Source organism: Meleagris gallopavo, chromosome 3, assembly GCF_000146605.3.
Source record: "Meleagris gallopavo isolate NT-WF06-2002-E0010 breed Aviagen turkey brand Nicholas breeding stock chromosome 3, Turkey_5.1, whole genome shotgun sequence".
NCBI lineage: Eukaryota > Metazoa > Chordata > Aves > Galliformes > Phasianidae > Meleagris > Meleagris gallopavo.
In genome coordinates this window covers 64,267,703-64,291,872 of record NC_015013.2, presented here as the reverse complement: position 1 = coordinate 64,291,872, position 24,170 = coordinate 64,267,703, and the positions used below count along the sequence as shown (strand labels likewise).

The 24,170-nt window shown below is 37.1% G+C and overlaps 1 protein-coding gene across 1 annotated transcript in view; it reads left to right on the top strand.

Moving 5' to 3' along the window:
* The window catches only part of LOC100547979 (junctophilin-1), a 46,002-nt gene extending 23,398 nt beyond the window's left edge, over positions 1-22,604 (top strand). The window contains exons 3-5 of the mRNA XM_031552960.1: positions 11,714-12,378; positions 20,353-20,448; positions 20,555-22,604. Of these exons, the coding sequence (XP_031408820.1) occupies positions 11,714-12,378; positions 20,353-20,433 (746 nt within the window). The 3' untranslated portion in view covers positions 20,434-20,448; positions 20,555-22,604. The remainder of the gene's footprint in view (positions 1-11,713; positions 12,379-20,352; positions 20,449-20,554) is intronic.
* Positions 22,605-24,170: the final 1,566 nt, after the last annotated feature.

Sequence of the window (24,170 nt, the reverse complement as noted above, 5' to 3'; positions counted from 1 at the left end):
TGGGGGTTTGCTTTTTTGTTTGTTTGTTTTTTTATGAGATTAAACAGGATGAAGAGTGTAAGAAAAGAAAGAGGAACCTGGAACAAAGTAATCTTTGTTCTTTCTGTGATTCTCTGTAAAGGAATATTGCAAACCAAGAGTTTAGTGTTGTTAGCTTAGACGTTAGAGATCAAGGGAGAACTGACATTATGTCAGGAAGGTGAGTGGCATGACGATTTCTCTTAAAATACAAAAGCTCAGTAGTATATTTGTAAAGATGCCTGAATAGGATGGAAGACTAAACAGATCACATGCCTTAATTTTACCAGAATTAAACTGATTGTTGGATTTGTATGGTTCTGACATTTCCAGTGCAGCAGTCAGTTCTCTTAGCCGACTTCAGACACATAATGTTCTTCACTGATTCCATTGCTAGATGTAAGAAATCAGTTTTTCTAGAAATTTGAAGCAGCTTAGTGAATACTGCTGTGTTTTTGGAGACATTAAAGGCAAGGTTGGATAGAGTCCTGGGCAGCCCAATCTAGTGGGTGGCAGCCCTGCCCAAAGCAGTGGAGTTGGAGGTAGATGACTGTTAAGATCCCTTCCAAACCAAGCCATTCTCTGATTCTATGTTTTTATAATATATTGATCCTGAATATTGGAAAATATTGAATTAACTCTTTACTTTTTGTGAAAATTGATAAAACCTCATATTTTAAAAGCAGTGTATTTTTGGTCCCTTTATTTTGCTCCTGTTTTTGTATCTTTCAAGTTCATAATTTCAAAATTTCTACAACTGCAAATGGATAAATGAAATTTGGTGTAAGCATATGATGTGATAAATCACAGTAGCAAGTAAATATCCCTTTGAAATATCTAGAGTTTAAGTAAAGACAGCAGTATATAAAGCTGTGAGTAAAATGAGCAGAGTCCAAAGCACTGTCTAGTTATTTCCACGTCACATTCCATATATAAGTCATTCAAATGTAATCTCAGTTGTTTTGTGACATATTTTTCATATCTTCCCAGTAGTGAGTCTGAATGGCACACAATTCACAAGCATGAGTACTGATGTCTAGAACCCAAACACTGGGTGTATATTGCAGAATCACAGAATAGCAGGGGTTGGAAGGGATGTCAGGAGATCATTGAGTCCGACCCCCCTAGCTAAAGCGGGTACACTACCATAGTTCACACAGGTAGGCATCCAGATGGGTCTTGAATATCTTCATAGAAGGAGACTCCAGAACCTCCCTGGACAACCTGTTTTAGTGCTCCGTCACCCTTACCATAAAGAAGTTCTTCTGCATGTTTGTATGGAACTTCCTGTATTCAAGTTTTAGGCCATTGCTCCTTGTCCTATCGCTACACACCTTGTCCACGCTACATTAGGAAGAGCTTGGCCTCATCCATTTGCTTCCCACCTCCCTTGAGATATCAGGTTGAACAGACCCAGGTTACTCAATCTTTCCTCATAAGGGAGATGCCCCAGGCCCTTAATCATCTTTGTGGACCTCCTCTGGTCTCCTAGGAGACCATCTTTTTTGAACTGAGGAACCCAGAACTGGATGCAGTAGTCTAGATGTTGCCTCACCAGGGCAGAGTAGAGGGGGAGAATCACCTCCCTTGAACTTCTGGCCATGCTCCTTTTAATGCACCTCAGTGCCAGACTTCTTTTATTACCGCTAAAATCAAAAGGTGTTCAGAATAAAACAGTGCAAAGAAGAAAAACCTGCTCTTTCCTACATGTTTGTAAGTGGCCCAAGTGGCAGTGTATCTGATATAACTTCAACAGTCTATCATCAAAGTCTCACTGGGAACATGTTTTAACGTGGAATAGAAAGGCTATGCAAAATGGGAGAATCTACTAAGAGAATAATAAATAACAGAGCCATAAGTATTTTGTTTTTAATATAAAGTTTGATAGCCAAATCAGCCCTGTTTTGATTCTGAACTTCATTGAATATGTTGTATTTTCTGATTTCATAATATTTTCAAAAGGAAGATCAGCTGTGTCTAGGCAGTTTTCCTGTCTGATTCTAAGAGGAGTACTGCTGATTGTTAATAAGAAAAAAAAATGGAAGTGAAAAATAGCAAAGAGAGAGAAGTCTAATAAAATGACATAGAAATTGGTAGTTTTTCATCCTAGTCTTCACTGAGTAGCCAAATATCATGGGTGGCATGTTGTGTATTTTATAGTGTAGTGAACAGTATTATTTAAATGAAAAGGTACTAGTAAAGTGCTGAAATCACAAGCTGCAACAGAATATAACAAATGTCTCAGTAATATTTCACGTCTAGGAGAAAGTGGATGCTATTATTCACACCAGTAATTACTCACCAAATTAGTTAGTAGTATTACTGGACTTAGTATTTAAGATGAAGACAGTGACCTGTTCCTCAGAAACGCTATGAGAAGCCCTTAGGGACTGGCAGACTCAGCCAGTTGGAGATGAGATGTGAACCTGCTCCTGTTGAGGTCAGTTGCCAAACCCCCATCGAGCAGATTGGTAGCCGCACTCTTGAAATGTGATACAGGGGGAGAAGCAGCTGATACTATTCTAGTCTGCATATAGAGAAGAAGCACGTCATGGAGAAGAGGGGTAATAGTCCCTTTTCTGTGTGACGCAAGTGACATTCTGAAATACTGTGTCTAACTTTGGGCATCATCATGCGAGGAAGGTGTGGACACCCTGGGAAAAATGTGAAGAAATGTGGTTCTACTGGGTAAAAAGGGCTGTTACTAGCAGACTCTTTCTACAATTAATCTCTTCTGAGAATATGCAGTTGTGATGATAACAGAATTACAGCTTTTCACTTCTGCACATCTTTTATGATCAACATAAAGGAGTTTGAAAACACCACTGCTGTAGTTAACATATGCTAAATTTTCCAGTGACATTTTTCCAGTTTTCAGAAAATTGATTCCCGCAAACAGAGGTTCGCATACTCTTCTTAGTGATGACGGTGAAACATACGCTGACCCTAGGCTTCATTCTGCCTCATGCCTCTGTGCAGCTTGGCTGAAGTAGGCTCTTTTTTCTGTGGAAAAGCTAAAAACGTGCTTTCTCAGTTCGTTCATATTAAACAGCCTGCAAGTTCCAAAGAATACAGGTGCATTATAGCGCATGTGTTATTTAACTGCAAACATTCACATTAGGTACAAAGTGTACACTGTCCAACCAATAAGAATGAAGCCTGTTCTAAGTACAAGAGCTGTATGCCAACATCATACAGTCTTGTAAAACGAGTTCTGTCAGTATTCATCAGCAGTGAGCTAGGGTAAATAAAGAAAGCCATGCAGTAATTAAGATTTCTGGTCATGAGCAATTTCTATACCCATAAGCTGATGTCCCAGTGAGGTGACGCACAGCACTCATACTGCTGTCTATCAGGTGGGATAAATCTGTTTCATGTTTCTAGTGGGAAAGAGTCTAAAGGTAAGAGCCTACATGCTACAATCTACTATGCAATTACAATTATGAATTGTGTCTCTTTCTACAAATTTTACAGCAACTGTAGTCACCAATTAAAACAGCCAGAGAAATGAAGCAGAGATTGGACAGTCAGTACAGATTATTCTTAGTGTTGACAGCAGACACTTCTTGAGATTCGGTAGGCTATTCTTTCCTGCCTTTAAATCTTTCAAGTGTACATGTGTTTACTCCATAATGATGCAGTTAGAAACCTTTTGAGGAAAGAAATCTTACTTTAAGTGATTATTTTATTCTTGATTTTTTAAAATTATTTATTGGAAAATGTAGGAGAATACAAAATTAAAAAAATACTGTTTATCAGTTATATTCAGATATGTTCATTACAGAATGACTCAAATTCAGATATCTAGGAACTGCTAACTGTCTGGGTTTCTTACAGATCGGAATGGCATTGATATTTCTGTTCTGTCATCCTACTTCTAGACTCACAAGTTTGTGATATTGTATATGATTTGGACCATTTGCTGGAAGTGCATTTCCTTGTTTGTTTGTTGTTTTTTTTTTTTTTGTCATTGCAGTTCTAAGAGCTCAAGTCCAGATGCTTGAGTAGATTGAATAGATGCTTTAATGTTTTCAAGAGATTTCTTACAGCACTGTGAGATAAGATAATGAACTTTTCAACAAATATCTTTTTAAAATGAGAATCAAGCTCTCTGTGTAAATACAGATAGTCATCCATTCACAGACCACAGTCTTTTGCTGTGCAAATATCAGAGCAGAGTAAACACAGAAGCTTAAGAACTACCCTTCAGTTTGGCCAGGTGTGTACATATCTTTGTATGCGTGTTTGATGTAAGCTTATAGAAGGCCACATCATTTTATTTTTTTTTTAATGTCAAAATCAGGAAAATTAAGTATTGGCAGGTATTTCCAGTATTAAGCTACTTGGAAATTATTTATGCTACTGCATGATAAAGTAGTTGAGAGGGTAACTTTGATAAAGAGCAATTTGAGTGTTTGAAGTTGTACACGAGACAATTAGCAAGCAATTTCTCCTATTTAAGGAAGGGAAGTTGCATTTAAGGCTGCATTGTTTAATGATGCTACCTTTAAAAATTATTTGTAAGTGAACCATTTGTGTATTCTATCTTTCACATCCCTGATTGATAATGTGGCTTTTGTCAGGTTGTGGCAATAGCATATTATTATGCACTATCTGTATTACATTCTGAGGTCACGTTGGTAGTACATGACTTGAAGGACAGCAGACTGCCAGATCAAATCACAACAGGTTCAAAAAATAAACGCACGTAGGCATCATTCTACATGACATTCATGGATCTAGTGAGTGTTGGCACATGTTAGTTTCCCTTGTTGCCTCCAGTGCAGTCAGAGAAAAGAAGCTACCAGGAGTATCACTTAAGGAAACAGTAATTTTAACAATATGAATATTCTGAATTAAGGAATTATTAGAAATATACATGTGCATTACTGGGAATAGGGTATTTCTTTCAAGGAGAATCCCACCTCCAAACTGACAATCAAGTCAGATGCCCTCTTGCTGTCTGACATATTTTTCCGCATTTCTCCAGCCTTTAAAAAGCTGTTCTCTCCCATTTCATGCTGCTGAGATGCTATAATCGTCACAGAGGTGCTGCAGACATCTATGGGGATAACATCCTAAACTACTGTATCTAAGTCAGTCAGAACCTATAATCTCTTAGAGCCCTACACCTCTTTGAGCACCTTGGATTATAGTCATCAGTTTCTCTATGACTGTAATCCCACCCCTCACACTCCAGGCCCATTCTGTCCCATTGCAGCCTGCCAAGATGGCTGACCTGTCTGCCAAGCATTGCTGAAGCCATAACCATAGCTACGCTCTGCTGAGTTCATCAACACATTCTACACATGACATTGCATAACCGTCCATTCATTTGGGCTGAATTCAAGCCAGCAGTCTACCAGTTAAAAGCTTTTTTTTTCCTTTTAATAAGCATAACCTTTAGAAAATTAAGAATAAAACAGAGGAAGTACTAGTGACCTTAATTATAGTTCTTTCCCCCCCCACATATATCCGCAGTGAAGCAATAATAAAAAACTCTGTCTCTATAAATCTTACTGAATATAGTTATTTGCACTTTCCTAGTGACTCATTGAATCTCTTCTTCTAACAGACCGATAAATTATTATATTTCCCTCACCTAGTTTCTATCCTGAATACTGAGGAATAATTACAAAATAGGTGTCCTGCTGTGAAAAATCCAATTTTGGATAATTGCAGGGAGAAAAAGTATACTGTATTAATTGATCTTTATGAGTGTTCATCAAAGTAGCAAATCTGATGAGATCACAGATACTATTGCCAGTGGTGATACTTCAGAAAACTACTGATCGCATCAAAAGATAGCAAATCAAGTGATTTTCACTTTTCTATTTCTCAAACAGTATATAGCAATTTCTGTTAGAAACAGCATTTTTTTTTTACTACAGTGCTTTAGAAACAAAAGGCTTGAGATTTGGTTCAGTAGTATTATGGCCTAATTTTATACGAGGATGTAATGAGTAGTAAGGAAACAAACCTATTCATAACTAGTATAGTTAGTAAGTAAAGTAAGTAAATAGTAATTTCTCTTTTGTTGTCTGTTGTGTTATAGATTTAAACTGTGAACTTTTCAGAACAAATATTTTCTTGTATTGTAGAAGTGTTCAGGAGTTAAAAAAGGGGCCTCTAATGTTGGCAGATTTGAGGCATCTTTTCAGATAATTACCATCAGTAGTACTGAATCAGTATGTACTGAAGTTTGCATATAGATTGCAGCATCTGACTTCAGTGACCAGTGTCTTGTTACCAAAGACAATCAAGTAAATTTTGCAGGGAGAGTCTGAAAAACAAATATAGAAGGCCTGTCTCAAGAACAAAATCAATCTCTATGGTAAAGAACACATCAACCTCTAGGTTTTAAGTAAAGTTATGCAAGTTATGATGACCTAATCAAGCAAAGTCTCACAGGAAATGCCAAGTAATTCTCAAATTAGCATTTTTGCAGAGAGTGTAATTACAGCACTTTCCGTCCAAATCCCTTTTAAGTGATTTAAAGGTTATGGTTTGGCCTTCAGAAGTAAGAGCAGGAGAAGACGGAGGATGCGGTACCTCTTGCACAGGAGCCAGACAGTTTACAGGTGGAGTACCAATCAACCAAGAGGATCAGAGACATCCAGGTTCTGTATAGCATGCACTTACCTACAGAGTTTTAGAGGACCTGCTTCAGTCACACGTAGTCCTGGACTGCAGGACTAGGCATCCACTGCTCTATTATGGTGAGAGGCTCTCGTTTGTATTGCTTAGTGTCTTAAACATAGCTCAGAAAAAACTGCTCTCCCCAGAATGAGACCTTATGTGCTAGTGAAGTTTGGCACAACATTCTCTCCCTGAAGAAACATATCTGGTACCATGAAAAGGCTTCCTGTGGAGATTATTTATTGGTATCAACAATAATTGGGTTCAAGGAAAAGCTTTCAAACGTGTATGTCTGCTGCCTGAGTCCCTTTTTACATATAGACCAAGTAAGCACATCTAAGGTCATACTGGAGAACATGGAAAGCTGCAGAAGATAGGATGCAACAGATTAATTCTCAGAGAATTTAGTGCTATGTTGAACTAAAATGTGCTAGAATATAGTATATTTTAGTTTACCTAATATCGCTTTAATTCAGTATTCGAGCATATGTTAATTCTGTATAATGGTAAATAACTTATTTATTTTTAGTAATAGAAAACAAAATAGATGTTCTTGGGTCACTTGAAAATGCATTGTGGCAGTCTTGCCACAAAACACCAGAATGGCTGATATGTTATGATATAGACCTGTTTTGACAAATAAAAAAAAAAAATTACTTTAATAATTTTGAGGATATAGATTATACTGAAGTGAGGCAAAAGCATGTTGAAGTATGGAAATTAGATTTCTGGAAGGTTACTGTGTTATATATAATGACTGAAATTCAGAAATATTCCCTGAAGGATCATCAGCCTACTGTAAGGAATCCTGGTTCTTTTACCACCTCTGGAATTCATCCTCTCCCTCAGTTCCAACCTTTTCCTGTATCCCCATCTCTTCTTTTTCACACGGGCCAAAATCAGTTGGAACTGGCTAGATTGAATAGGCAAGAGCACAGCTTGAAGCTGAAATATAAGAATATATATCCACACCTTTTTTCTCACTATCCAAGGTACATTCTGCAATCCTTCTTGAGCTTGAGATTTCATTCCAGTCTGATAAGACACAAGGTCTCTTTGCCTTCTTGGGAAACACTGCATTTGCACCATCCTGCAAGATGACATTTTTAGACATTGCTTGAGCCACAATCCTGAAACAGTGCCCTGCTGCCAATATGTATACCTCACTAGGCTATGGGGGAAAGCATGTGGCTGTCACCTCTCTAAAAATGCTGTGGCAGAACCAGGCCACCCTTCTCTTCTCATTTTCAGGGCATGCTACATCACTACTGGAGACCTTCCAGGAGGAAGGACGTGTTACACAAGAACTCCACAAGAAATTCTAGTGTTAGAAGAACAATGAGCCTATCTGCAACCAAACCGAAGCCCAACTCACCCACTGCAATAAATTACATTTGCTCAACTTAGGGAAGACTGAAGGTGAAACCCCATCGTAGCCTACAGCTTTCTCACAAGGGGAACACAAGGACTGAGCTGATCTCTGCTCTCTGATGGCAGCAACAGTACTCGAGGGAATGGCATGGAGCTGTGTAGGGGGAGGTTCTGGTGAATGTAAGGGAAAGTTTCTTCACCAGAGGGTGGTCGGGCACTGGAACAGGCTGCCCAGGGCAGAGGTCATGGCACCAAACCTGTCAGAGTTCAAGGTGCATTTGGACAACACTCTCAGACATAGGGTTTGAATTTTGAGTTGTCAAGAATTTGAACTCGCTGATCCTTGTGGGTTTTCCCAACTTGGGATATTCTGTGATTTTGTGAAGTGCTATTCAAGCAGAGCAGCTTCCACCTTCACATACATATATCACACATAATCACAGTCCTTGGGTTTTCATTAGCTATTTCCCTAAGCTGCTGTCTAACTCTCACTTCAACAATGCCATTCAACTTGAATCACAGCTATATGAACCAAAGCTGCCTAATAACTCACACTGAGGAGCAAAAATCTGTCAGTTTTAAGAAGGTAGTAGCAGAACCTGCAAATCGCCATGGGAAAACACACAGGTTCTTCTACAAAGAAAGCTTATCTTTACTTGGTTAGAAAAAGCTTACTGAATCTGCTTTCCAGACCAGTTCTTAGTATTCAGAAATATCATAGGAATATATCTACTGGTTGCTTGAGCTAGAAACTGAAAAGCATAACTCCATGTTTATTTGCTAAGTAGGTAATCCAACCCTAACTTCTTCTCACCCTCAAATCCTATTCTTTTAGGGAACAAGCAGCTGAGCCATCTTGTAGGATCGAGAATTAATGACTCCCTTTCCAAACTCCATTGGCTCTGGCTGCTTTAGACTTGTGCTGTAGAGTGCACTTATGCAGGAGAAAAAGGAGGATTCTGTTGTCCATGTCTCTATTGTTAGATAATGCTTTTAACAATGGGGGCTTACTAAATCCTGACAAGCATTCTTAGTCCTCAGAAAAGAATGGAAACTGTTCTTTCTGCTTGGAGTCAATGGTTCAGACAGGTGCATAATCTGATTGTACTGAATACAATGAACAGATTTGAAAAAAGGAGTCCTTGGCCAGTCTCCAAAGCTAACACCAGAACCAGAGCCAAGAATGTAAGTAACAGAAAGATGTGCCTGGCAGGACTGGAGGCAAGAGATGTATCTCTGATAGCCATATGTGATGTGTTGAAGGGTTTGGAGGCGGGAGAGTGGTTGCTTTGTTAAACTGAAGCAATTCCTCAATGTCTGATCAGACTCTCTCAGGCTTAACTTTGATACAGAGGCTACAGCCTCATTTAGTTGAGCTCAATGTTTTTAGCATCGAATATTGTCATAACCCAGTAAAAATATATCACTTTTAGCCTGTTCATTTTTTGGTTTTCCTTCTGCATGGAGACATGGACAGCCAAGACCGGGTTCCATACTTGTTTCAGAAATTCCAGTATAGTCTGGAGGTCACAGGAGGAAAATCCTCTGTCCAACTTTGGAAGGTTTTTATAGATCATAGGAAACAATGGAGAAGACTGACATTTGTGAGACTCAGGTGTATTTCTTATCAGAGTACCTTCAGTCCAAGCACTGTGATATATTAACAGATGTCAGATCTTTACATATGTTGGGTAGTGCAGAGCTGTCCCAGGATGTGAATTTTCTGGGTAGGTCAGAAGCAGAGATGCAGCAGTGTGCTATAGGGGATACAGGCAAGGTCAGTTCAGGTGCTGCTTGAGTAACACTGTAATGCTGAAACAAGAGTGTTCTAGATTGGGATGCTCTCACCCAGCCAGAGGGAGGAATGTAACATGAACATGGGTGTAGATGTCTGTAATAAATAGTTATTGCAAATTAACTGTTCCATGGCTTGGGCTTAAATGTTAGGCAGCGCTCTTCTAAGTACCCTTTCTTCTTTCTACCTCTTTTATCTCCTGTGAAAGAGAAGAAAACTGAAGTTTGTGTACATTAAAAACCTCAGCATTACCTTATACATCTCTGCAAAGATGGAAAATTTGTGAATTGTGACTGTAACTGACTTGATATATGGTGACTTTTGTGTTCTTCTGCTTTTCTCTTTTATCAGAAGTTTACAGAATGCAGGCTAACCAAAGAGTCCCCTCAAACGTCGTTTGAGAACAAATCCTGACTTGTCTCTTCTTTTTCAGCAACTCGCTATTTTCACCCCTGGTTTTCAAAGATACTGAAATCCTTGTGATTCTCCTGCTCAAAAGCAACTCTTTGCCAAGTAATTCTCATTCTCAGCAGTGCTTGCTTATTTACCAGATGATTCATAACTTCTGAAAACTTCATGCTACTCTTTGCTCCTTCCTCTCATCTCAGCACTGTGTAGTGATGCATGTATTCAGGCATCTGTAAAAACACCGTATCTGCCGAGTGCAGCTAGAGTCTCCTAGAAATTCAAAGGAAGAAAATGTGTGCAGACGTTCTTCCCTGGACACAGAATTTCTTTGACATGAAAAACTAATAAGCCTCAGTTAGAGAAGATAAAGAAATCAGAGAAAAGTAGACATACTAGCAAAGATAAAAGCAAAAAAATAGTTGCACTGTATTTTGCAGAAGCCGTCCTGAAGATACAGAAAGGTTATTGTAGTTCTTTCTTAATAGAATTCCCCAGCATCTGACTTCTGTCAGGATTTGATCCTGGAATCTGGGATGTGGCCTCTGGGAAGAAATTTAGAAATTGTTGCCTGTTGCCCCTGTAAACAGACAAGCAATTTTATTTCTGTTGAATCAGACAGACCTGGAGGAAAGCATCTCAGCCTGCTTGTCTTTATGTGAACAACTGCATAAAAATGCACCTTGATCACTGAGTCTAGTGATAAATGTGCTCATGGATATTTTGGTAGGATTTGAGGGGAGAATATCCTTTCATACCAGCTGCTGTATAAGTATTTCCCTAGCGAATGTGAGAGAATTTGTCTTCCTAGCTTCTAAGCAGAACTGTATTACCCTCTAGAGGTGTTAACTTGGGTTTTCATATTTTAAGTGATTTGTTCAGGAAGACAAAGCCAGCTTGTGATAGTTCAAGGCACATATATATGTGTATAAGACAAGCTGACATGTACACAAATGGAAAAATAAGCAATTCAAGCATTCAGGCCCTATTTCCTGTGGGTTGTGAGGGTAGAAGAGAGATTTAATGCTGAATGTTAAATACTTCCATGTCAGAGAAATGCTATCATCGTAAGGGTAAAAAAGGATTAAATAGATGAAGGTAATTAAGGAAAGCATAGTTCTCAGGAAAAAAGAAAAAAAGAAAAAAAAGAAAAAGAAAGAAAGAAGAGAAAGAGGTGTAAAGTAAATCAGTCTTCAGTCCCTTGGACTTCATGAAGATAATTTTTATCCTATGGTCCTCTGCAAACCTGAAGATGTAAGATCTTTGAACTGAACCAGTAAGGATTTCCAACAATTATCAAGAAGTACACTAGCTTCAGCTAGTGAGTCAGTTAGGGTAAATCACTACAGAAGTCAGTGAATTTTTGGATAACACTCCTCTAGCCCCAGTAGTTTAGCAAGGCCATCCAGTCTGACATCCCAGTGCAATACTTTTACTGTGAAGTCTTATTTCTGATTTAACTGTAATATTTTTCTTATTTTCCAGGCCCTGATTATATCAAGCAAAAATTTCAAGAAGGAATGGAAGTAAAAGAAAAATCTGAAGACAAAGTTCAGGAAAAACCTCCTAGCCCAAAAGAGTCACCTCACTTTTATCGAAAAGGTACTACACCACCTCGAACCCCAGAAGCAAGTCCGAGGCAGAGCCCTCCACTTCCTTCTGAGCCTTCTCCTTCAAAACATCTGAAAAAGCAAAACTCTGCTTCTGGGGCAAAACTCAATCAAGAAAAAAGGCTTTTAGCCACGGAGAACATAACACCCACGATTAACAAGCCTTTATATTCAAAAGCACCAATAAAGGAAGAAATAGCTGTGAAACAGCAGTCAAAGCTTTCAGCCCATCACAATCCCATCAGCACAGAGAATGGGGAGCTGCATGGTCACTACCATGGTTATTATGTAAAAATGAATCCACCAGTGCTTCCACGGGAGCTTGGGGAAGAAGATGATGAATATGTCAACCCATCACCATCAACAGTTGCACGGATACCACAGTCACAGAAGCCAAGCCCTGCTAGATCTGGGGGTAAGCCAGATGCCAAAGAAAACAAACCTGACACAAAAATTAAGAAACCAGAATTTGCTGCACCAAAGAATCCAGCTAATAAGGAGTCACATTCAGCCATGGAAAAAGAAGTAGTAAACAGCTCGGTGAGTACAAGAGAGCTTTTCACCTTTTACCTCTTGCTGCTGAGCTTTGCAGCCTAAAGACAGGAAAACCTCAGTCTTTGGTCAAATATTTATATGGATACAGTCTGCTAGCTAGAATTGTCTATAGAAAAGTGAAATGAGGTGCACACATTCCAGTCCTTAAAATTGGGAAGGGACAGTTGATATAGCCAGATATAGACAAGTTTTCAAACATAAATCTCTAATGCATCCATAAATACAAGGGTATTGTTTATGCCTAAAATTCTATTAGTGTGTGTTTACTTGAGATACATATTTGCAAATATAAATATCTTTCCTTGTTTTTTCTTCAAAACAATATTTGATGTATCTTAGTGGATAAGCACTAGAAGTTGCACAGCTAGGCTCTTGTTAAAATGTAAAAGTTACTGCATATTCTGTAGCTTCTTCCAAAAATCTAGTAAAAAAAATGAAATTTAAGATTTTTTTCCATCACTTCTTCACATGCTAGAGAAATGAAATGATGACAGTCATCAGGAGTTGTATAACTTGCATTTACTCTCATAGGACATTTTAATATAAATTGTATCAACACAGGAGCTATCATCATGTTCTTAAATAAAGGTAATTTTGCAAGCCAATTGTAATGTCAAATTGTTTGGTGTTCTATTAAAATGATACAGTATTTTCTGGTTCAGCCAGCATATGTTGCATTTTTAGAGCTTCAGGCCAAAGAACATCACCAGCAAAATGCTGCCAGAAGCCTCTGTGGGCTTCAGAGGTGACAGAGTGATTTAAAGAAAAGTCCATTGAAAGTAGTTGGTACAAAGATACTACCTCTAGAGCTTGGAAAGTTTATGAGCAACAAGTCATTGGAGACTGGGTATTTGGGAAGTGTCCCTGTACATACTTGCTCTGATCTCATTCTCTAAAGGTGCTTTTAATTACTCTTGGAAGTGGGATGACCCAGTGCAGACATTCTCCCATTTTCATTTTCCTCTCTGTGTTGAACGTAGCTCTGAAAACAGGCAGTTTTGTGCCAAAATATGAACTGCTTCCAACCAAACTTGGATTTTAATGTGATACAAAAACCTGAGCATTTTTCCTTGTCAGAAAATGGAGAAAAAAAATTAATACTATAATTCAGATTACTATGAATCTGAATGTCATTGTTGTTTAGAAATAATGTCAGTAGTTAAGTTGAGATGGAGAAAAGACTAATAAGCATTTCTATTCCCTGTTAAGGAAAAAAAGTTGTCAAATTCAGAACTTGTGATGATTCTGAAACTATTTCTGGCCAAGAGAAACTCAAGAATATGTTAGTTGTAGATGTGAAAGCTAACTGCAGCAAATGAGGAGATCTAGATAATTGTGATATTGTTCTTTATAAATAAGCATTGCTTCTCTGAATCATTTTTGGTACTCTTGAAAAAAACAACAACAACAAAAAAAAGCAGTGTCTCATTATTAAGATAGGATAAACAGAGTGACTCGATTAAGGGATCCTGTTAGTCAAGCCCTGAGCTGAAGCGAAACAGTTGAGTTGCACCAGATTTCATTAATGAATAATTTCAAAATGAAAGGTAAAAGAATTTCCAATCAACATGCATTGTAAAAGATCTTGTCAGACAAGTTTGGCATCTTCAAGAGACTCAATCAGGAAAATCATTTGATTTGCTTTTCAGTTACTTATTCTGACAAGAAAGCCACTGTAATGCAAAGGCTAAATGTTACATTAAAATCATTTTAAAAGACTGACCAGTGTTTATCAAATAATAATTGGAAAACATCAGTAATTTGGTATTCTGATGAGATTGTTCTTGGATTAATTCTGCTGCACTGCTTTATTAACATGCTTACTAGTGACATGGAAGGGAACATAAATGTGTTGCCCATAAAGTTTGCAAAAGACAGAGAAGCTAGGAACCTGATAAAGAATGAAGACAGCAGATAACCAGTACAAACTGATCCAAATCACCAAATCACAGGTAGCAAAGATGTAATTTAATTATCATCTGCAGTACAGCAAAACATAAGCTCAAATGCTGAAAGACAGTTGGTAGAGCCTGACCATGCAGGATGGGAACTGGAAAAGGCTGGTAGATCAGGATCAGGAGAGGTAACTGAGCATGAGCTCTCAGTCTGCTGTTGATCAGAAGCGTTAATATAATCCTTAGATTTATCAACAGGAAAGATTAAACAAGAGTACATGAGAGTCTGTTTTATCTGGTTTTGGCAGTAATGCAACAATTTCTGAAACAAAATACAATATTCATAAATCAGAGATTGAAAATGAAAAGAAAAAAAAAGGAAGATCCCATGAAGTGCAGCAAGAGTGATTAAAACATATTACAATGAAAGATTTGAGACAGAAAATCTGTTTGGCATGTTAAATCACATTCTGTAAGTATACATCCTAAAATAGTTTGCAGTACAATTTTAAAGAATGAGCAGCTGAAAGTTGAAGCTAGACAGATTTAAAGTCTTATTTTATATTGCTATTAATGAGATTAATTAAATGTGCCATCAGTTTTCATCAATCTTCACTGAGTAGTTCAACAAAGAACATTTTGCCAAAATTACGTCCTTTAGTTTAGCAAGAAGCTTATATTCTGTTTTGTGCAGATCAAACTAGATGTTCACAGTGGTTTTGTAATCTGCAAATCTGTATTACAGCACATATCAGCCCTTTAACCTTTCAAATCTCACAGATATGACTCCTATCTAGGGTAATACAAAGCTGTCAGGCTCATAAATGTCTAGTGAGCACACAGAATTTCAGCCTGAATTGGAATATTTTCTTCAACTCTGGTGAAAACAAGGGGCTAGAAGTAGTCCTTATTTTTCTTATATTGCATCCTGACCAAATTATGGTTTGGAGCTGAGGGAGTTTTCACATTAAGAAACCAAGCAGCACACCTGAACAGCTGTTTATTGACCTTCTAGAATAATCAGGATGAAGACTGTGAACTTAGAGCTTGTTATCAGGAAAGACAGAAAAGCAATCAGGTGTAGCACGTTAACTACTGTTTACTGATATTACAGCCCTCTGCTTCATTTGGAGCACACTAATTGCATTACTCTTATTATCAGTGTGTCAGTAAGGAGGGAATGTCGATCTTAGGCAATAATTTTTAATATAGCTTTTTAAGATACGTTTTTCAAAGATGTCTTTCATCTGTGTCTATAAAAATTTGACTCTGTAGAATACATTTCCTAAAAGTGAAAAGTTGCTGGAAAAAATAACTGATTAGAGTACTTCTCTTTATCTGAACATTACGATACTTTAGAATTCTAGTGCTGCATTAGAAAATTATTTTGTTTTATTCAGTAATTGCATTGCTTTATATTCATTCTGACAAATTGTTGTGATTTGAAAGCACACATCTGCATTAGATCTTCAATTAAAGTTTAAAAATATATTTGTTAGAAAATAGAAAACAGAAACAAACTCTGATTCTCATGAAAAGAGTGAGAGAGCATAACTTGGGTATACAAAATTTAATATATAACATTTAAACAAGCATGTTTATTAGATTGTCTGAAAGTGCTGTATAAAATTGTGCTGTTCTTTTTCCAGGTTTCCGGTGAGAGTGCATTAAGAACATAGATATAGGACATTCAACTTTTAGTTCTTCTATCTACATATTTAAATCAAAACTTTTTCTCACATCTGAATGAAACGTAGACCTTTAAGACATCCATATGCATTGATTTGGATTAAGAATGTTATTTACACCAAAGTTTGTGGTAGTTGTTACTAAAATTTGTAGATCAGATTTTCTGTGAATGTTACATCTATAAGAATGTTATTGAAAGTCATTTGTGCAGTATATCAGTTATAGTACTGATTCTGTATGTATCCCTTTTTCTGACATTATACTTGAAAAATACTTACACCCGCAAAGCTCTTGAAATACATAAATGTATATCTCTATATTCTTATTTTCTACTGTTCAAAAATCAAACTTTAGAATCATTCCAGAGCTTCTATGAAGGAGCAATAGGACTCTGTCACAATTTTATCAAGGTAAAAAACATGCGTAAAAACATGATGCCAATGTCACTGTTCATCAGCTGTTCCAAAGTAATTGATAGATTTTAAGAAACTGACTCTGGTAAATGGAGGTAAATCATCCTTTACCAAGTCTTAGGAACCTTCTGGTTATACTATATAAAGAATATGCTATAGAGATTTCATCAAGACTTAATGGCAAACCAATACTGTTGTTTCTAATTGCTTGTTAGCAGCCTCTAGCCCCGGTTTCAACTTGCATGCTCCTATCTCACCTTGAATGTGAGGTGGTTTGAGATAGTCTTGGATTTGGATAACAAATAGGACTGAATTGTAAAAAATGTCATTGTAATGTCTGCTTATGTATACACATCTGATCTGTCTGACATGTCCCATGTTGCCTTAGGTCAGGTACAAGCACAGGTACCGATGTTCTATGTATGATATTCCCAGTTTTTTGTATTGTAGATCAAGATTTTTAAGCCGCACAGACTATTTAGCCTGGTTTTTACCTTTATCATTACATTTGGCTGATCATTACCCAGTTGTTTCTACTTCCATCTCTTTGTTCGCTTAACATGCAGTTATTAAGGAATATAACTACCGTGATCTTAGGAAAATAGACCTCTATTTGCTTGATCCTAAAAAAACTCTGAGCAAGATCTTTATGCTAAATATAATAGACATTCATAATGCAATGGGATTACAGGAGCAGTCTTAACACTTCCTGGCTCTCTGTTTTAGGAAAATAACTTTCTTCCCTACGCATAATGAAACCCAATCGTATGGCTGTATTTTTAACTGCATAAGTGGCTGACGTATTAGAACACGGAGGGGCAGTTTTTAAGCAGGACTGAAGGTTTTCTGCTATAGCTTCTATATACACCTGTTCTAGTCACTCTTGGACTCCTCAGACTAATTTTGGCTTTTGCTATTTTAAGCCTTTGCAGGACACTGAAGTCTTATTTATGGGATTTGCTGTGAAGCATTAAATGTTTATTTTTTAGGTGTCTAAAGAACAGATAGTAGCTAATTACATGATAATCCTCGGTTGTACAAGTATTGTTTGATCATTTTTTAGTTTACCAGGAAACTACTTTTGACTCAAAGCCTTAGTTAGTAGACAAGGAAATACACAGAACAGGCTGCAGGAGTTGAGATTTATTTCTGTAGAGCATAGGCTCAATAGATTATTATCATAAATATATTACACATTTTTTCTTTCATCTTCATATAAAATCAACAGCCAAGTTCTTAAAGTACTGCTTTCTTCTGTGTTTGTAGGTGAGATTTCTTGATTCAGACCATAGTCTCCAGGGTGTTTTTTTTGGCCTAACTTATCCAGTATTACTGTGGTGAGATTATTAAATCCATGTAACCTGAGAGATCCTTCTTCCTCCACCAACCTTAATTTCTTAAGACTAACGATGTCGCGTTGCTCTTTGAGCTACAGTCCAAATTTATCCTTAGTCAAAAACTGTCTTGTAGCTGTGCTGTAGAATGCTGTTTCAGGATATATTTTAGGTAATGAGTAAGTTCCTGGCTCCTTGAACTCCTGGTAGGTCTTCAGTAGGAATAAAGCAAGTTGATTTTGATGGATTTTATTTTAAAATATGCAAAGTATCAGACACCCAAATCCCATGAATTTTAATGGCATAAGGCATTGATCTCCTTCACTATGCCTCACAATTTCTGTGCATTTTAGGTTGGAGGCTGAACTATAGAGACTCTATTGTCCTGACTTTGGTCAAACTGAGTCCCTACAGATGCTAAATTCAAATCTGAGCACAAATGAGTAGTGTAATCACACTACTTGTGGACAGAGATGTAACATTAACATGTATGTATTACTCTTGTTTGTCATACGAGATTCTGGGATTTTTTTCGAAAGAAAAGGTCACTCACACTGAGGGTATTGACATTAACACTCAGGACTGTCAAACAGAGATTTTTTAATGGGCTATTATTTCAAGTAAAGCAAGTTTTGTTGTTTAAATTCTCCCGATACGACTTTCTTGTATAAACCTCACAGTTTCCAAATGTAGTTGGTGGGAGTCATCAGTTCTTAAAGAATTGGTGGGAACTTGAATTTCCTTTGCAGCAGGAAAGCACAGAAGAACCACAGTTAGCACAGCTGTGACAGTGCTAGAAAGAGAAAGAAGAAATGAAGCCCAAGTTGCACATGAACACAGTTAGGTGGCCTACAGTCCTCTTATTAGAAATGTGTCCATACCTGGAGTTGCACTCTCATTTTTTATGCTTGTACTCCATCACCAAGCTTCTCATATTCTTTGGTGCGTAATGGCTCACTTCCAGTAGGAAGTAGGGAACGCAGTTCCACTTCTGTTCTGTGACCCAATGGTTAAAACATACCACTGGTAAGTGGGCACTCGGTATTCAAAATCCCTTTGGCTAAGGTAACCCTAAACCCCAGTCTTTAGTTTCCTAGTGAATGTTTTTGACATTCTGCCACTAGGCAAAAGGCTAATGTTGCTACTAATACCATTACCCTGTGGCAAAATTTAAGGAGCATCCTGATGGTCACAGGCACTGGTTGATCTTCAATGCGTTTTTCCTTGGCATATGTACAGATGTCTGTGAAGAGGTGCAAGGGGAACCTCATGACTTGTAGGGATAGAACTGCTAATTAGAGTGAGACTCCCCCAAGATTTAAGCAGTGCTTGGCAAAACATATTTTATGACTTATTCAAGAACTTAGCAGTCCACATCTAGCCTGTTATCATACCTACTGTGTAAATGTGTGTTCTGGTAGATGATTAAGTGACTGTTTGGGGATTAAAGTATGGGATATAATAGTGGCACTAATAATGTTCAGTAGCTTCCTAGTTACAGCAAAATTTTAATAGTAACTTATTAGTACTTATTATTCCAGAAACTGCATAGGTATTGTTGCCATTGCCATAAAGCACAATGAACTTCTACAAGGCATGCCTCTTGTGAAAAGTAAAAAAAAAATCTAATTTCTAATAAAATTAATTCATTCCTTCAGAAGTCGGTGATCCTTAAGTAGTTCAACTTTCTGGAGAGAGTTTTTTATGGGCTTTTTGTGATCTAGGAAATTATTGTCTGAGTAAAGGATATTTCTGTTTCTACTTGCACTGAATACACACCTTAGCACATACAAATGTATGTGAAAATATGTTGTAGTAAACCAAATACATTAACAGAAGAATGGAAAAATTTAGGAACTCCACGTGTTGAATACATTATTTCAAGTTGCTTATCAGAAAGCATCCATGTTCACTAAATACTTCTATAAGGTAAGGATTTTCAACCAAGTTTAAAAGTAGATCAAAACAAGTTTTTATTATTGCGGATTGAATTTTTTTTTTTTCTTGTCTGTAATGGATGTATTGCTATGGGATTTTAGTGGAGTGATAATAGTACTTTTTTTCCTTTTGGTTATCAAAAAAGGTGTTCTTTTCATACAACACATCATTGTGCAAAACCCTACTTCTGTCTTGTAACGGGTTGGCATCAGAAAAGGAACCCACTGTATGGATGAGGAACAGTGCTCTGGCTTCAAGTTTGACTTCTTCATTCTCTTTTATTTTAAGCTGGTACCATTCTTGTGTTTATGGCTTTGTTTACATTTGTACGTCGTATTTGTCAGACAGTTATTCTCAGTGTGATTAACAGCAGTGTAATAATATACTTACCTTTATTTATCCAGTTCATTTTCATACAGATGATATTTAGGTCACTAGAAAAGAAGAGTTTAACCAAGGCTACATTTCACGAGCAGAGTCTGTGCTTTTGATATTTAGATAGTATTTCAGAGCAAAGTCAGATCCTGTTTGTTGCTGTGCACTGTGTGAAAGATTGCATTTTTGGAGATGTGGTTTAGTGGACATGGTGGTGATAGGTTGACAGTTGCACTAGATGATCTTTGTGGTTTTCTCCAGCCTTAATGATTCTATGGTTCTATGATTAATTTCATTCTCTTTGTTTATTTTCAGAGCCCTAACTCAGTCATGATTGCCCTGGTAATGCTGTTGAATATTGGTCTAGCCATTCTTTTTGTCCATTTTCTAACTTGATTGGAATTAGGAAAGGTAAGCAAGGTCTTGTTTTCATATACAATCACCACATCCACCCCCCCTCAAATTATAAAGATTGAATTTATTTGCATACTTTTAATGTTTCCTACTTTAATTTTAGCTGTGCCTGAATGTGATTCAACATAGTTATTTAATTATGTAACTGTTTTGACCCTTCAGTGAAGTCATGACAACTAGTGGTGTTAGCCCACAGTTCTCTGCAGTTGTGTCATCAGCCTTTTAAATGGCACCAGACATACTCAGACACAGGGAAGGAGGCTTGGCGTTAGGATGATGGGACGCAAGAGAGATGAAACTTGGAAAATTCAGCCAGGGGCCCAGATCAGTTTGTCTGCTGATGGTTTGTGGCTTTGGGGTCCTGTGAAAGCTGAAGCAAGCAGCCATGTCGGAAAGTAAACAAAATAATCTGCTGAAGCAGCCCCACCAGTGAAGTGCGTTGGCTTCTCCATCTGTTCCAGCAGAGTGTGACTAAACTGGAAATGTACGGAGCTGCACTTTTTGTTGATGGAAGCTAACAGCTGCCTTACTATTTTACCGTCTGATGTTTTTAGTGGGGAGATGGGAAAACGACTGCCAGAGGAATGTGGTCAGTGGATTCTGTTGCTGTGGAAGTGATTCCAGCGTTCACTCCTATCTCATTAGAAGAAATAGTTAGCAGCATCAGTCACCAGTCTTATTCCATTACCTGCTGCTTTTAACATCTCCCACAGTGTTCTGGGAGATTGAATTTCATTTGCCTGTGCATGATTCTGTTCATTTGTTGTTTATGAAATTTGATGTATAGCCATAATGTAGTGTGTAGTCCAACCTGGAAGAGCGCTACCGGTTCTGTCTAGTGGCAGAAACAGAAGATAAAACCTTACTCTAATCTGAAGATGTAATTCTTAAATTCATTTTCCTAAATCTGAGGAGTCTATTCACTTTAAGGTTTAGGAAGCAATATAGCGTAACTGTTGAAATTGATATCTTCCTAAAAGTGCTCAAATGCTTACGTCAGTAGCAAGCAAAATTCTTCTTAATTAAAAAAATAAAAATCTGAAGCCGATATCAGCACATCCAAAGCTGGTGATGAAATACCAGAATAATGCAAGGAAGATAAGATGCGGAGTTTGCATGTTGATTTTTTTTTAATTTTTTTTTTAATTTTTTTTTTAATTCTGGTGCTGTGATAATTAGTGATTTGAATTATTATGTTTCAGCACTGAGGTGTTTTGCCAGCATTTAAAATAAAGTCTTGTCTGAGTGCTCATTAATGCCAGTGACAGTTAAGCTAGCTAATGCTCATAATAAACTATTGTGACTTTTGAACACTAGTTTCGTGTTGAATACATTCAGGTAGAGCATTTAGACATGTTAAGTGATCGTTTATCGATTTGATGCCTTCAGTGTCTTTGAAGTCCTTTTATAATTTTACCTCAGCATTAAAAAATCCTCAAAATTTTTTGTTTGGAAAGTTTGTCTTAAGTAGCTTCACAGCCCTTTGTTATAATGACGTGATCATGTTTCTTTTATGTGCCATTATAATGTAATTATTGTACCCTATATTAACCAAAAGCATGCTTATTTGCTGAAAATATGTGGTGTGATCATTTGGAAAGAAAGCATTTTAATTTGAAACTGCAAAAAGCAAAGGGCTTGTATTACAGTTTATTTTATCTCTGTTAGACGATATTTCATACAATATAGTTTTTGAACCTGTTTGTAAACTTTATAAGTGTTTGCATGGTGTAACGGGCGACATTCTTAAAAGTACATTAGCTATCTTTTGATGCAGCATATTAAAGTACCGTAGGTGCGGACTGAATAGAGTGCAGCGAAGCAGCTCCAAGCAGGGCAATAACACCGTGGTGTTTTTTACAGAAGTGTGTTGAGAATCCTGTGTTTTCACCAGTGTGGATAAAGAAGAAAGCAGAAAGAGAGCAAATGAAAATAAAACTTGTATATTTATTTTTTAAAGAGTCAAAATTGTGTTTTAAATTTAGGAAGGTAATTTTTAAATAAGAACAAAGTTTTAAAAGTTACTGTGTAAGCCTTGACGTAATGGACAAAATGTTCCATCCAACAGTGAAATCACCCCCCCGTCTCCTTACGTGGAGAGGTAATTTTGTAACTGACATATTTAATTCCTATTAAATGTTTATTTAAAATACTTTATGCTCTGGAAATAATGGGTAACAAAGCTTATGAAAATGTTTATAAATTTAAGTAAGCATGTTAGTACCATTTATAAATATGTATGATTTATAAGCTTTTTTAAAACAAAGCTCAAACAAATTGTTGGTATTTTTCTAAAATGTGCACAGCTGTATTTTACATGAAAGGCTATTTATAATTGGTTGTTATACTGTACACTACATTTTGGACAGCACAATGAAGCCTGCCAATGTACTTAATAATGTCATTTTGTCTATTTAAAGTTTCTTGCTGTCAAAGAATGAACTCTTTATCTATGAGTTTATTTATAATTCTTGACCCAAAATGTATAATGTACAGTTTTCACAACTGTATTTGCTCTAATAAAAATAAGTTGGTTATTAATAGAGTTTCAGACTGGTTCTTCCTGTTTGCAAATTGCTTTTGTCACTCTCCATAAACGAATTTTCACGCAAACTAAATAAACAAGAAATGAACGAGGAATATAAGTCTTGACCCATTTGAAATTATTGTAAGTTATTTAAAACATACATTAAAAAAAAAAAAAGACAAGTTTCCTTATGTGTCTTTTTTTCATGATCTGATAGACAATTTTGGATCTCTGAAATGTTGTGTCTTAAATTATACTGCCTCTGCAGAGATGGTTTAATTGATCTTGATTTAATCAGTGACTGATCCATTAGCAGCTGTCCTTGTAAGCAAATAACCTTATTTAGATTTCCCTCCTTCTCAAGGTCTTCATTGGTTCACAATTACAGTGAAGTATTACAAACCAATATTTTACACAGAGAAAGTTCACCATTACACTTGCCTTAAGGACGTCACATTTGGTGAATTAGTTCATGAACTCAGAATTTTATTTTCTGGTTCCTGTTCAGATCACTAGCCAACTCTATTTACATTCTAATTATGAAGGAGAGTAAGTGTTCCTGTTCACTGAAAACATATTTGTAGTAATATTTGAAGTAGGAAGGCTGCTCCCAAAGTAATGCCTCCTGTTCTGTTATGTTGGCGCATGCTGTCAGAGGCAGATACTGGTGGTAAGGCAATAGGGGCTGAACCCTCCCACCAGCATTCCGTTAGAGAGGAGCAGTCTGACAAAATGGTTTCTGACGTGGAAGTGCATATGAAGCAAAGGTGTGTCGCTGAATTCCTCTGTGCAGTGGGTGGTGCATTTCAGCAGTGGTGGCAGTGGGTCACCTCCACTGGTGCGGGTTGTTACATGCACGGCATGCAGGCTCTTGTTCATCACCGGTGAAAATGGGTAGCTACTGGTAGATCCTGGGATATAAAGTAGTGTTTTGTAGCTAAGAATTTGCTCTATCAAATGGTGTCGTTATCTTGGTGTCGTTATCTTTGTACCTGTTGTAGTTTTCACAGAAATAAGTAGGAGGCATTACTTTTGGAGCAGTCGATGTTAATTGTCTTATTTTAAAATTCAATCATCGTGAAGTTTAATTTTCAGAATTTGTATTTTCTACATGAGAACCCGCTCCCTCAAGAAAATATTGTCATTTCAAATAGAGAAGTGTATGCTCTTTAGAATCTTAAGCAGACATCAC